We start from the raw sequence: 13,722 nt of genomic DNA, 5'->3' as shown, positions 1-13,722 counted from the left end.
AACAAACAAACAAAAAAAAAGTGATTGGTGTCAGTTCTTTCAGTGCTTGGTAGAATTCAGCAGTAAAGCCATCTCATCCTGGAATTTTTTGCTGGCAGATTTTTTTTTTTAATTAATGATTCAATCTTGCAGATCCCTATTGGTCCATTTAGGTCAGTCTTGATCTGTTTATGTGGCATTCATAAACTTGTTGCCTTATCACAATACAAGATTCCACTGCTACTTACCAATCTATTCTGAATTTCCATACTTGGGCTTCTATGATATAAAATAAATACTCTTCTGCTCTGTGGGTTTCCATCTTTACTGAAAGTGTAGTATAAATTAGTGAATTCATGGCTTTCTTTTTCTCAAAACTAAACAAAAGTATAGATCCAAAGACAAAATATACCTAGCTTTATTTGAATAATGGGTCATATTTTCCTGTAGTGAGATACATTGCTCCTCCCTCTACAATCAGACATCTTTTACAATTTCTTCATTATCTAATACAATCAATGAAATAGCAAAGTAGTACATTTCAAAATTTGGAAGTTAGCTTTACTTTTTGTCTAAAATTTTTGTATCTTCTTAGTTTTTTTTTTTTTTTTTGACAGGTAGAATTATAGACAGTGAGAGAGAGACAGAAAGGTCTTCCTTCCATTGGTTCACTCCCCAAATGGCTGCTACAACTGGCACTGCGCCGATCTGAAGCCAGAAGCCAGGTGCTTCTTCCTGGTCTCCCATGGGGTGCAGGGCCCAAGCACTTGGGCCATCCTCCACTGCCTTCCCGGGCCACAGCAGAGAGCTGGACTGGAAGAAGAGCAACCGGGACTAGAATCTAGTGTCCATATGGGATGTTGACGCTGCAGGCGGAATGAACCAAGTGAGCCACGGCACCAGCCCCTCTTCTTAGATTTAAAAACTGGTAAATTGCTCATGTTCTAGCTCATATTTATAATACCCAACAAGGAGCAAGACCTGAGGATCCTAATGCTACCTTCCCATAACATGTTCTTAATAAGTTGGTTCAGAGGGGTAGGAATTCACATGTAGCATACTTTGAAAAAGTGAGAACAAGTTCCTTGGTTTGAACTATTGCAATGTCCTGTAACTGAACTTTTCCCCTTGGGAAGGAGACTACTCTTCAAAAGGGGATCACATTTTCCCTCCAAATTTGGCTGATTTGTTGATAAATGCATAGCTTTGTGGTTGTTCAGATATCTTGATGTTTGCTGGGATCTGGCCACCTCCTGAAAGATCACTATTCTTTGTGCTCTTGCATTACTGAAAAAGTCTGTGGCTTAGAACATCATGAAACCAAGGCATTTCTGTGAATCAGGCCATGCTGCCCCTTCCTTGTTTCAGGCCTCTTTCTAGGAAATGCGGCCAGGACAAGAGCTGGCTGCACATCTTCTGCCTTTTCTTCCCCTTGGGCCCTCCTGGCTGATGAGGCTTTGTCAGGCTGGCCTTTCCTTACCCTGCTCTTCCTCCCATGTGCCCTTTTATCGCCACTCTTCAGCAGTCCCGTTAGGACTTGGTGGAGTCTAAGTTTTCCCGGTTTCTTCATCCTGGTATAGTGTATATGAAGGTGAAGCTCTCCGCTGCTTCCTCTCATGGTCCCTGCTACTTGGAAGGCTGAGCTGAATGAGTCTCTAGTGCACCTTAGGAGGGCAGTGTGGTCCCCTGTGTTTTAGGATTCTCTTGGCACAGAGAATGGTCAAACAATCAAACAATTATGCAACCTGAGGGTCATGGGGAAGAACTATTTTCTTTCTTTTTTTTTTTGACAGGCAGAGTGGACAGTGAGAGAGAGAGAGAAAAGTCTTCCTTTGCCGTTGGTTCACCCCACAATGGCCGCTGCGGCCAGCACACAACGCTGATCTGAAGCCAGGAGCCAGGTGCTTCTCCTGGTCTCCCATGGGGTGCAGGGCCCAAGCACTTGGGCCATCCTCCACCGCACTCCCGGGCCACAGCAGAGAGCTGGCCTGGAAGAGGGGCAACGGGGACAGAATCTGGCGCCCTGACCGGGACTAGAACCCGGTGTGCCGGTGCCGCAGGTGGAGGATTAGCCTATTGAGTTGCAGCGCCGGTCTGTCATTGTTTTCAATCCCACACCTCACTCCTACCCTGTTTTACTGTCGCTGAGTCCCAGGCTTCTCTGATTCCTTTAGGACTGAAGCTTCAGTCTCCAGGGTGGGGTGGGAGTGAGGCTACCAACCCGACTGCTGGGCTGTGTGGAGTAGGGACCCGCAGCCTCCCCACCAATGCCCAGCAGTGGGTTTCTGCTTCACGCCCTGCTCAGCCACAGGGTCCCGGGCCTCTCTCCAGAGTGCTGGGAGGCCAGGGCTCTCTGCTCAGAGCTTCCCATTCAGCTTGCCTGCTGGTCTCCTCCACCCTCCTCCATCAGTCCACTTAAATCCAGTGTTCTTACTTGCTTGTGTTTCTCTCATTCTTTCTGTTGCTGTGGGCTTTTCCCTTTTTACAAACACCCCGTGGTCATTATTTATTGCATGCGGGAAAGAAGAGAAGACAATTACATTGGAGTGCCATCTTTGCCTGGTTTCTCACAGTGGTTTGGAAGGTTTTGAACCTGTGGATTTGGGTGGAGATGAGGCAAGGGAGACTCAGGATAGGCTCAGGGAGTCTCGGGCTTTGAAGTAAACTTTATTTCTGTGCACCCTTGGGCGTTCCTTCAGTACCAGGACCGACTCCACTGCGGTGATGCTATGTGCGGTGACTGTCTTCCCCCAAGCTCCACATTTTAGCCTTGTAGAGTGTGATGTCATTGTAGACCCTGAAGTGGTTCAGCCTGTGGTCGTGGCGTTCGGGGTTGACCTAAGGAAGAGGACACAGGATTAGAAAACACCTGTGGAGATGTTGAATGACCTGGCAGGGGCTGTCATCATGCCCTGTTCTCCTGATGCTGGTGCTGCTGCTTGCTTAACCCAGCCTGTGATGTGGAGATGACAATACTGACACGGAAGGAGCCGTGAGGCTGCAGGAGAAGAACCTGTGCAGAGTCGCTGGCTCCCTCTCCTACTACCTGCCTTGGGGGCCATACCGGGCACTCTTCCTCCCAATGAAAAGTGTGGTCTGAGAGGGAAGGAGCTGCCACTGCCTTTGCACATCCAGCACCACGGTCTCCAGCACACAGGCGGTCCCCCAGATCTATTTGTCTCATCAAGCAATGAATTTGCCAAAGCAGTCACTAAGAACTGAGCAAAAGCAGGTGCTCTGACACTTACATCTGACAAAAGCTGCACTGTGCCATCAACCCAAAGACTGAGCATCCCGATCCAGAGGTCCAAAATGTGAAATGTCTCAAAGCTGAAATCTTATTGAATGATGACATGATGCTCAAGATGGGAAAATTTTACATCTTGAGACTTCGTTTTATACAAAATTGCCATTATGGAAAACAGTATGGAGACTCCTGAAAAACTAACAGATCCACTTACATGACCCAGCTGTTCTACTGCTGGGAATACATCCAAAGGAATTGGGATCAGAGTATGAAAGAGATACCTGCGGCCCAATTCACAATAGCAAAGGTGTGCAATCAATCTAGACGTCCATCAGCTGACAAGTGGATAAAGAAAATGTGGTATATATACTAATGGAATATTAGCCATAAGAAAGAATGAAATACTGACATTTGCAACAAAAAGGATGGAGATCGATATGCTAAGTGAAATAAGTCAGACCCAGAAAGACAAATATCACGTTTTTTCTTATTTGTGGAAATATATATATGTATACACAAAGAGAGAGAGAGAGGGAATAAAAGTTGTGTGGATGCCATATGATTTGGAATATAGTTATAAATATTGCTTCACTGAATTAAATGGTGTACATGATAATACAACCTCTTTTCCCACTCTAAAAATGTCATACTATTACTTTTTTTTAAAGATTTATTTATTTATTTGAAAGGCAGAGCTACAGAGAGGCAGGGGCAGAGAGAGAGAGAGCGGTCTTCCATCTGCTAGTTCATTTTCCAGAGGGCTGCAATGGCCAAAGCTGTGCCGATCCGAAGCCAGGAGCCAGGAGCTTCTTCCAGGTCTCCCACATGGGTGCAGGGGCCCAAGGATTTGGGTCATTTTCCACTGCTTTCCCAGGCCATAGCAGAGAGCTGGATCAGAAGTGGAGCATCTGAGACTCGAACCAGCGCCCATATGGGATGCCGGCACTGCAGGTGATGGCTTTACCCGCTACGCCACAGCACCAGCCTCCATACTACTACTTTCATGCTGTATGGGTAAAGTGTATGAAAAACTTAAATGAAATTTGTTTTTGGACCTCAGTCCCAGTACTAAGATACCTCGTTATGTATAGAAAATGTTCTATAATCTGACAAAAGCTGAAACACAAAATGCTTCTGGTTTCAAGCATTCCACGTGAGGGAAACTCATTTCTGGAACATTTTCCTGACTATTTCCAGCAAGTGTTTGCATTCCGAGAGGGGCTCACTGTCTGGCTTCCTCAGTGACTCAGGATTGAGGCTGGGAGGATTCTGTCTATACTTGACCAGTGCAGGGGAGCTCCAAGTGATAGAACCTTTCCTACCCCAATCACAGCATTCTGGGACTCCAAATTAATTACCTTTTTTTTTTTTTTTGACAGGCAGAGTGGACAGTGAGAGGGAGAGAGACAGAGAGAAAGGTCTTCCTTTTTCCATTGGTTCACCCCCAATGGCCACTGCGGCTGGCACGCTGCAGCCGGCGCACCGTGCTGATCTGAAGGCAGGAGCCAGGTGCTTCTCCTGGTCTCCCATGGGGTGCAGGGCCCAAGCACTTGGGCCATCCTCCACTGCACTCCCGGGCCACAGCAGAGAGCTGGCCTGGAAGAGGGGCAACCGGGACAGAATCCGGTGCCTCGACCGGGACTAGAACCCGGTATGCCGGTGCCGCAGGCGGAGGATTAGCCTAGTGAGCCGTGGCGCCAGCTCAGATTAATTACCTTTCATGTTTGCACAACACTGGGACCTCAGGGTTTTGGGGGGTATCTTATTATTCTGCTAACAGCAGCCCCTGATGGCACAGTCCCCAGATTTATAACAGTGAGCAGGTATGGAGAATTCGCAGACCCTTCAGGGTGCGTGCAGTCTGTTATCTGCAGGGTTGGGAGGGTCTGAGCTGGGCAAATGTGGCCGGGCCAGCCACAGTGGTCCTTCCTGTCATTCGTGGTGAGCCTGCCCCAAAAGGCCAGGAGGTCAAAGATGACAGTTCCACACACATGCTTTTAACCCAGACCTGTCCTCTTTAATAAAATGAAGTCACGGTTTAATAACTTTGTCTTCTATTTTTTTTTAAGCTGTTAATGATCTAACGTGGATGGTTTTTATCCTCACCCCAACCTTCTTTCCTTCACAACCCTCCTCCTTCTCTCCCCAGACAAATTTTAACATATTGACTAAACCCCACTCAGGCTGTCCTGAACTCTTTGTCCATAATTCTGCCTTTTGGACATCCATTTTCTTTTTTTTTTTATTATTATTTTTGACAGGCAGAGTGGACAGTGAGAGAGAGAGATAGAGAGAAAGGTCTTCCTTTTGCCGTTGGTTCACCCTCCAATGGCCGCCGCGGTAGCGCGCTGCCGCCAGCGCACCGCGCTGATCCGATGGCAGGAGCCAGGGGCTTATCCTGGTCTCCCATGGGGTGCAGGGCCCAAGGACCCGGGCCATCCTCCACTGCACTCCCTGGCCACAGCAGAGAGCTGGCCTGGAAGAGGGGCAACTGGGACAGGATCGGTGCCCCGACCAGGACTAGAACCCAGTGTGCCGGCGCCACAAGGCGGAGGATTAGCCTAGTGAGCCGCGGCGCCGGCCGTTGGACATCCTTTTTCATCTTTGCATTATCCAATTATAGCAAAAACCCTGCTACGTCAGTTTAAGTAGAAATCCCGACTTAGCCAATCAGGTTTCTCATCTTTCACGATTGACCTGGTCATGTGTGATCACCCAGGCCTGCCTTCAGCAGCAATCCTGTATGGCCAGTTACCCAGAGTTCTCCCTTACCCCTGAAGCTTCCTCTCGGTAATCCACATCCACTGACCCCTCTCCTTGCTAATTGGCAATGAATTCCCACCTTGTCCATACTATATTTGGAATTGAGCCCAAATTCTCTCCCTCTCTGCAAAATCCCATAGGGTCCCTATGTCTGTAGCGATGCTCCTCCCTCACATGACCTTCCTTCTGATACTCAACAATAATTGGCTAACTGATTCATTTTCACTTTCAATATTTTTCACTGAGTAATTTTTTCATTAACATCCTTCCCTTCTGTGCTCTGTTAGGTCCCACCCCCTTTCTCCTGTTTCTCCCGATTCCTCTGCCTTCTCCTCTCTGGCCCTCTGCCCATATCTCTCCCTTATGACTCATCCTTCCTTGTGGAAGTTGTGTGTGGTTTCCTACTAGAATGTCTTCCCTGTCTCCCAGAGCCTCCTCTCTCCAGGCAATGCCCACTTGAAAAGAAGCTATTACAAGTGAGAAGTGTACTTTCTTCCTCGCTGGTAAAACCTTGCCTCACTGAGCCATTTGTTCAAATCCTCAGGAAGCAGCCATGGGCACAGCCACGTGGCAGATGAGAAGGCCCGGCTCCTGCAGCAGGAATGAGAGAACTGTCCTGGAGAGGGTAACGCGACAGATGGCCCAGTGCATGAAGACAACTGGAAGGAACAACAACAGCAACAACAAGACACCTAAATGGTTTGGCCCCGTACCCTCTTTCTATTCTTTCTCATCAATATCAGAGTAGCCTGTGGTGGAATGAGAAGGTCATGCCAAGATGGCCACTGGCAACAGAAACTGACTGACAACAGGCTGTGATTGGATGGCTTTGGAAACTGCCTGGCAACAGAGCCTGACTGGCAACAGGCTGTGATTGGTTAGGGCATAGACCGCCCCTTGACCGGATTGGCTGCCTTGGCTATATAAGCTGCTGTAGCAACTGAAATAAACGAGTCTGCAGGCTGCTTGCCTCAGGCCTGCTTTCACCTGATTCCCAGGGTCTGTGTGGTGACTCTGCACCTCTTGCCCCCACCACGCTCCCTCCTCTCGGAAATGAATCCACAGCAACAGTAGCCCACTTTGGGCGCTTGCTATGTGCTGGGCGCTATCCAGGGCAGTTTCTCTACACAGTTTCATTTAGTCCTCACCACAAACCTTTGAGGTTGGATGTTGTCATGCTCCCCATTTGAAGATGATCAGTGGAGGTTAAGAGAGGTTATGGCCACACAGCGAGAAGGTGATGGAGCCAGGGTGTGACCTCAGGCCGTCTGGCTTCCGAGTGGCCATGTCACACTGATACACTCCTGGGGAATTCAATGCTGCACCAGCAGGGGGCACATGGTTCTACAGAAGCAGAAGGAAGAAAGGCCAGACTCTGGAGGGTAGCGCAATGGCAGAAGCCGCTTAGTGGAAAAGGTGATGCCTGAGCTGGGTCTCGAAGGATAAGTAAGACTTCCCTAGTGTACACAGGACTCTGCCTGGGGGTCAGGAGGCAAGAAGAAGGGACAGCAAATGTGCAGGTGCAGGTGACGCAGGGCCTTGGTGCCTCGGAGATAACGTAGCTCAGAGCAAGCTAACCTCAAGCCATATACAAAATACACCAAATGGATTAAAATACACATGTTAAAGAAGAAAGAAAAAACACGGGAAAGTGTAGAATAGTTGTTTCGTAAGTGTGTGTGTTAATTTTCCTGAGGCATGAATGTCAGATACGCTAATGGAAAAGATGGGCATATTTGATGACTTCAACTTCCTTAGGGCTGGTGTTCTGGCACAGTGGATTAAACTGCCATCTGAAGGGGCCAGTGCTATGGTGTAGTAGGCTAAGCCTCTGCCTGCAGTGCCAGCATCCCATGTGGGTGCTGGTTCATGTCCTGGCTGCTCCACTTCTGGTCCAGCTCCTCTGCTAATGGCCTGGGAAAGCAGTAGGGGATTGTCTAAGTGTTTGGGCACCTGCACCACATGGGAGATCCAGAAGAAGCTCCTGGCTCTTGGCTTCAGATCAGCCCAGCTCCGACTGTTGCAGCCATTTGGGGAGTGAACCAGTGGATGGAAGAACTCTCTCTCTGTCTTTCCCTCTCTCTCTCTCTCTCTCTCTCTGTAACTCTGCCTCTTGATAAATAAACAGATTTTTTTTTAAAAAAGGGCCACCTGCAACAGCAACATCCCATATTAGCACTGATTTGAATCCCAGCTGTTCCACTTCTGATCCACCTGATACATGGGAAAGCAGCTGAATATGGCCCAAGTACTTGGTCCCCTGCAACCCACGTGGGAAGCACAGCTGGAGTTCCAGGCTCCTGGATTCGGCCTGGCCCAGCCTCAGCTGCTGTTAACTGTTTTGGAGTGAACCAGCAGATGGAAGATCTCTGTCCTTGCCTCTCTCTGTATAACTCTGTTTTTCAAATAAATAAATATACATTTTTTTTAAAAAAAAATTAAAGGGCCGGCATTGTGGTGTAACAGGTAAAGCTGCTACTTGTGATGCCAGCATCCCATATGGGGCTGGTTCCCAGCTGCTCCACTTCCAATCCAGCTCCCTAATAATGGCCTGGGGAAAGCAATAGAAGATGGCCCAAGTGCTTGGAGCCCTGCACCCATGTGGGAGAGCTGGAAGAAGCTCCTGGCTCTTGGCTTTGGTCTGGCCCAGCTCCTGGTCATTGTGGCCATCTGGGGAGTGAACTAGTGAATGGAAACTCTCTCTCTCTCTCTTCCAAATAAATAAATAAATAATTTTTTTTTTAAAAAGTTAGCTTCCTGTGTGATAAAAGAAGAAGTGACAGAAACTTCAAGTTGTCTTTTCCAAATTGCCCATTTCCTCTTTAGAAATGGAATCCCTCCTTATTTGGGGAGCTCACATGAGAATACTGCTGCTGGCATTCCCATTTTACATATTAGGAAATGGCACTCAAGGTGTTAAATGACATCTCCAAGACCACCCTACTACTGATCACTGGGAATGCAAACCTGGAGAGCCTGGGATCAGCAACCATTACGGAGTCAATACTTACCTCTGGGCACCATGTGCCACATACTGTTGTGAGGACTTCACTAATTCTACCCCATTTGATCCTCGGAACTGTCTTTTTTTTTTTTTTTTTTTGACAGGCAGAGTGGACAGTGAGAGAGAGAGAGAGACAGAGAGAAAGGTCTTCCTTTTTGCCGTTGGTTCACCCTCCAATGGCCGCTGCGGCTGGCGCGCTGTGGCCGGTGCACCACGCTGATCCGATGGCAGGAGCCAGGTGCTTCTCCTGGTCTCCCATGGGGTGCAGGGCCCAAGCACTTGGACCATCCTCCACTGTACTCCCTGGCCACAGCAGAGAGCTGGCCTGGAAGAGGGGCAACCGGGACAGAATCCGGTGCCCCAACCAGGACTAGAACCCGGGGAGGATTAGCCTAGTGAGCCGGCGCCGACCCAGAACTGTCTTTTGAGGTAAGTAGTGCAATATCTCCATTTTATAAAGAAAACCAAGTCATTGGAGGGCTTAGTAATGTACCCCAGATCTCACAGGTAGCTAGTGGTAACCCTAATTCCAACCCAAGCAAGTCTGGATCCCTATTCTATTCTATTAGTTACCATGTATGTTGCTACTGTGTTCCCAGTGTTTACCAAGAGAAAGGGCCACACTTACCAAGGGCTCTGAGTCCCATCCGATTTCTTGAGATTCCGTCTGTGTCTCTGGGTATTTCTTTCTCGGTCCTTGGTGTGCATGGTGAATGAGATTGAGAAACCTGGCTGGGAGACAGGAGTTAGGAAGGAGTCCAGCTTTGGGACCAGTGAGTGTCCCTGTACCCTTTATTCTGGCTACATTGCTCCTTGAGGCAGAGTATCCCAGGCTCAGAGATTCCTCTAGACCTCAAGACAGGGGGGCACGTGTTGAGCAAGAAAATTATGCCAGACACTGTTCCTGGCCCTAGGGTTAGAACACTGGGTGAGACACTCATGATCTCTTCTTTCCTGTGGCTTGTGGTCCAGAGAGGGGGACAGGGGACCCCATCGTGCAGACAGTGATACATGCTGTGAGGAAGGGAGTAGGCCAAGGGGCATGTGAATGCATGGCGAGAGAGGGCGTCTCCGAATACCAGGCAGGAGCCAGCCCTGGGCACAGGCAGAGGAAGGGCACCCTGTAGGCAGTAGGAACAAAGACCCATGGCACAGGTGAGCTTTGCTATTGCAGTGTGAGCATGTGAAGGAATGTGGTAGGAGGTGTGGCCAGATCTTTATGTAGTAAAAGTCAGTGTGGCTGCTGGCATTCGATATATTTGTAGCTCTATAGCTCTTCTCCCCTATATCAAATCACATTTGAGAAAGGCAGTTTGACAATGGAATAACTCTGGGCTTTGTAGTCAGATGCTCCTGGCACTGCCACTACCTACTGATCAGATGGCTTACCTTCTCTGGCCCTTAAGTACCCACCTGTAAAACTGCAGAACTCTGTGATGCTCAGCAAGATGGATGAGAGTGGAGCAAGCATTGTGAATCAAGGGCTTGGCATCGGGCTGCATATCCGTAACGTCATTCAGGTTGCAATGTGCTGCCTGGCTCTCAGGATACTCATCACCTGCTATTTCCCTTACTGCTACAAGGCTGTGATTTCCGTCCTCACTCCAGCCAGGTTGGTACCCTAGAAATAACACCTGACTTCCTTTGCTTACCCTCTATTAGTCTACTACGTCCTGTCTCCTTCATGATGCTATGGGCGTCTCTATTCCCCACACTTCCCACTGACTCCTATCACTTAAACCCAGCAGATTTCCACCATATTCTTCTTCTATAGGAAGGTGGAGGACTGTCTAGGGAGGATTAGACTTCCCACCGAATGGATCTCCTCTCTCATTTCTAAATACGTCTCCTTATCATGTGCCTAGTGTGTCCATCTCAAAGCACTCACAGTTCTCTGACCACACTGGTATTTCTCATTTCTGTACCTTTCCATATTTAACTCCAACTCACCCCACAATCAACTCCTCCAGGAAGATTTCCCAAAACTCCACCCTCTGACTTAGGCACCTGTCGCCATACTAATTCTATTCCCAATTTAGCTATTTATTCACAAGCGGGCTTTCTTGTCTTCTCACTCGTTATGCTTGAGATTGTCCTATGCAGTCCTTTCATAGTAATGATCACATTGTAACAGTGCAGATATTAGCAATCACTGATCATCACATACCAGATCCTGTTCCAAGCACTTGCATTCTTTTATTCCTAATTATGCTAATAGTCTCTGAAAAGTTTAAAAAAAAAACTACCCTAATCACTAACTTAATGAGTGGCAGAACTAGGATTTTAACTCAGTGTCACTCCAGAGCTTGTTTGTGCAACATCGAACACCTGAATGTTTGATGAAGAAGGGGATATGTTAAGGCCTCAGTGAACACTCTTGTTCAGTTAATAAACTGACTTTAGGGTTATGGTTGGATACACCAGTGTCTTGGAGCTTATTTAACATGATTCCAGTTTTCAGGTTCAAGACAGGGACCTCTGATGCTTGCCCCAAGAAAATACAACCCTTAGAGGTTGTCCTGCTCCTCTGCACTCTATTTCCATGGGGTTCTCAATCCCCAGGACTTACCATCTGCGGGTTCCTCCAGGTTATCATGCCAAGACATGGGCTTTCTTGTGATCGTGTGGACTGGAGAGAAAGAACATCACAGGTCATGTTAAAACACTCCTCTCTAAAGCCCGCTTTAGGCAGGACCCCCATGAACCCTTCCTGAATATCCAGCACATACCAGCTATCACGCTGGATGCCAAAGGACAAAGTCGGCTAAGGCACTCTGGAACTTCCCAGCCTGCAAGGATTAAATTGCTGGTCTATCCCAAGCTTAAATAGAATTGGACATTAATTTGTTTTCCTGGAAGTAGTAGTTGGAGGATACAGGTTAGTCACACGTAAAATGCAGACACTCCATCTTCTCTGTATAGCCAGGATAGAGTGGAATACAGTTAATGAGGCACAGAACTTGGGGGAGAAATCCTGGAACAATTACCCAGGTCATGAGGTAAAGCAGTGGAACATGGCATGATTCATTTGGGAAACCCATTTCTTGAGAAACGGCAGGAGAGAAAGAAGCATGTGCAGGAATCTCTAACAGCGGCATTAAATATTTCCTAATGGGCCTGGGTCAGAGCCGGGGAAGGGAGTATGGGATGAAGCTGGGCAGATCCAAAAGGTCTTAGACTGTCCTCTGATTGATTTACATCTTAGCTCAGAAACTGTGGGAGCCACTGGAGGGTTTTGCAGAGGGACTGACATAACCAAATGGGCCTTTTAGTCTAGCCCCAGCTAGCAGTGGTGCAGGAGATGGGTTGGCAGGAGCAATTTGTAGGAGAGAAGAGTGGTTGGGAGCCCACTCCAGGCAGGAGAGAGTAGGGCCTGTTGCGGCCTCAGGACTGCGGACAGACTGAGAGGATGACGCAGGGGCTACTTGCAGGGTGGACTTGAGTAGAGGTGGAGCTCATTCCCGTGTGTGGAGGTGTTTGTCACGGAGGTGGGAACTAGGAGAGGTCAGGTGAGACGGATGCAGAGGAGGGATAAACAGGACTTGAGATTACTTCGTGTGTGGAGGCAGGGAGAGGTGTTGAGGGTGACTCCTGGGCTCCAGCTTGGGACTGTGGTGCCTTCTGCAGAGTAGGATGTTTTGGGAAGAGGGAGCTGAATGAACCCAGCTTTCCAACTGGCGAGTGTGAGACCCTTCTGGGATGAGCAGAGGTGGGTGGACATGGGGTGTGGAGCTCGGCGTGAGGCCCTGGGGCATTCAGGGGGATCTGCTGTTTTAGGACCAGATGAAACCGCCTGACAAGGGTGGGGTAGGGCGGCGCTATCCGGGAGCATCGTGAGCCAGGAATCTAACACCCTGGCCCTGCCGACATTCTGAAGGGATGTGGGAAGAGTATAATAAGCCTGAAGAAACCATACCCTTATTAAAAATACAGCAAATATAAAAACAGTACAAAAAAATGCCCGCAAAATGTAATTACTTCAAATGCAGAATTATAAAAACGCATTCAACACTGTTTTGTGACGTTGTGCTTTAATGGAGGCGGGGCTGCATTTTTGTATACCTCCTGCAGCTGACGTGATGGGAGGAGGCCCCTCAAAGGTCATGGCTCCTGAAGCCGTGGAAACGAACAGAGATCACAGAAGCCGTCCTCTGCTCGCCTGGGACCCGCGCGGGAGCCCGGGGCCGCCAGGGCTCCTGTGCCTCCCCAGGTGACTTCCGCTCTGGCCGCTCAGGGTCCTTACCCTTGCGGAGGGGATTCACGTGGTACTGCGTGTAGAGTTTCTGGGTTCGTAGCTCCTTGAGGTACAGCTCCCGGAAGATCTGGTTTTGATGGACCTCATCTGGAATCACCTTGTCCCTCTGGTGGCCCGCCATGCCTTTGTCGCGGCTCTCTCCCGTCCGGCTCTCAACGGCCGCTGGCTACAGATGGGTTCCTGGCGGTCGCCAATCGCCTACCGGCGTCCTGCTGTCTCCAGGCAACGGCGTCCCGCGCTGTCTCCAGGCGACGGTGACTCGGGCAGACAGAGCTACTTTCCGGTGTCCATCTCACTTTGGCCCCGCCCACTCCCCTGTTCTATCGTTTGCCCCTCCCACCTCCCAGGATCCTATTTCAGGCACCACCCTCTTCCTGTCCGGGCTTCTCCTGCCCCAGCTTCTCCGGTTCTAGGGTACCCCGGGGTACCCCCCCCCGGGGGGGGGGGTCATGTGGCCTGACGACTGGACCTCGC

At 49.1% G+C, this 13,722-nt stretch overlaps 1 protein-coding gene across 1 annotated transcript; it reads right to left on the bottom strand.

The window, feature by feature from the left end:
- Positions 1-2,706: 2,706 nt before the first annotated feature.
- CFAP144 (cilia and flagella associated protein 144) lies at positions 2,707-13,369 on the bottom strand. Its single transcript, XM_062190069.1, has 4 exons — positions 13,237-13,369; positions 11,563-11,622; positions 9,622-9,725; positions 2,707-2,817 (listed from the first exon to the last, which is right to left on the bottom strand). Exons 1-4 carry the CDS (start codon positions 13,367-13,369, stop codon positions 2,707-2,709), a joined length of 408 nt encoding a protein of 135 aa, XP_062046053.1.
- Between the last annotated feature and the right edge of the window lie 353 nt (positions 13,370-13,722).

The sequence above is a fragment of the Lepus europaeus genome, chromosome 5 (genome assembly GCF_033115175.1).
Source record: "Lepus europaeus isolate LE1 chromosome 5, mLepTim1.pri, whole genome shotgun sequence".
In the NCBI taxonomy this organism is placed as follows: domain Eukaryota; kingdom Metazoa; phylum Chordata; class Mammalia; order Lagomorpha; family Leporidae; genus Lepus; species Lepus europaeus.
This window is presented reverse-complemented; position numbering and strand designations above follow the sequence as displayed.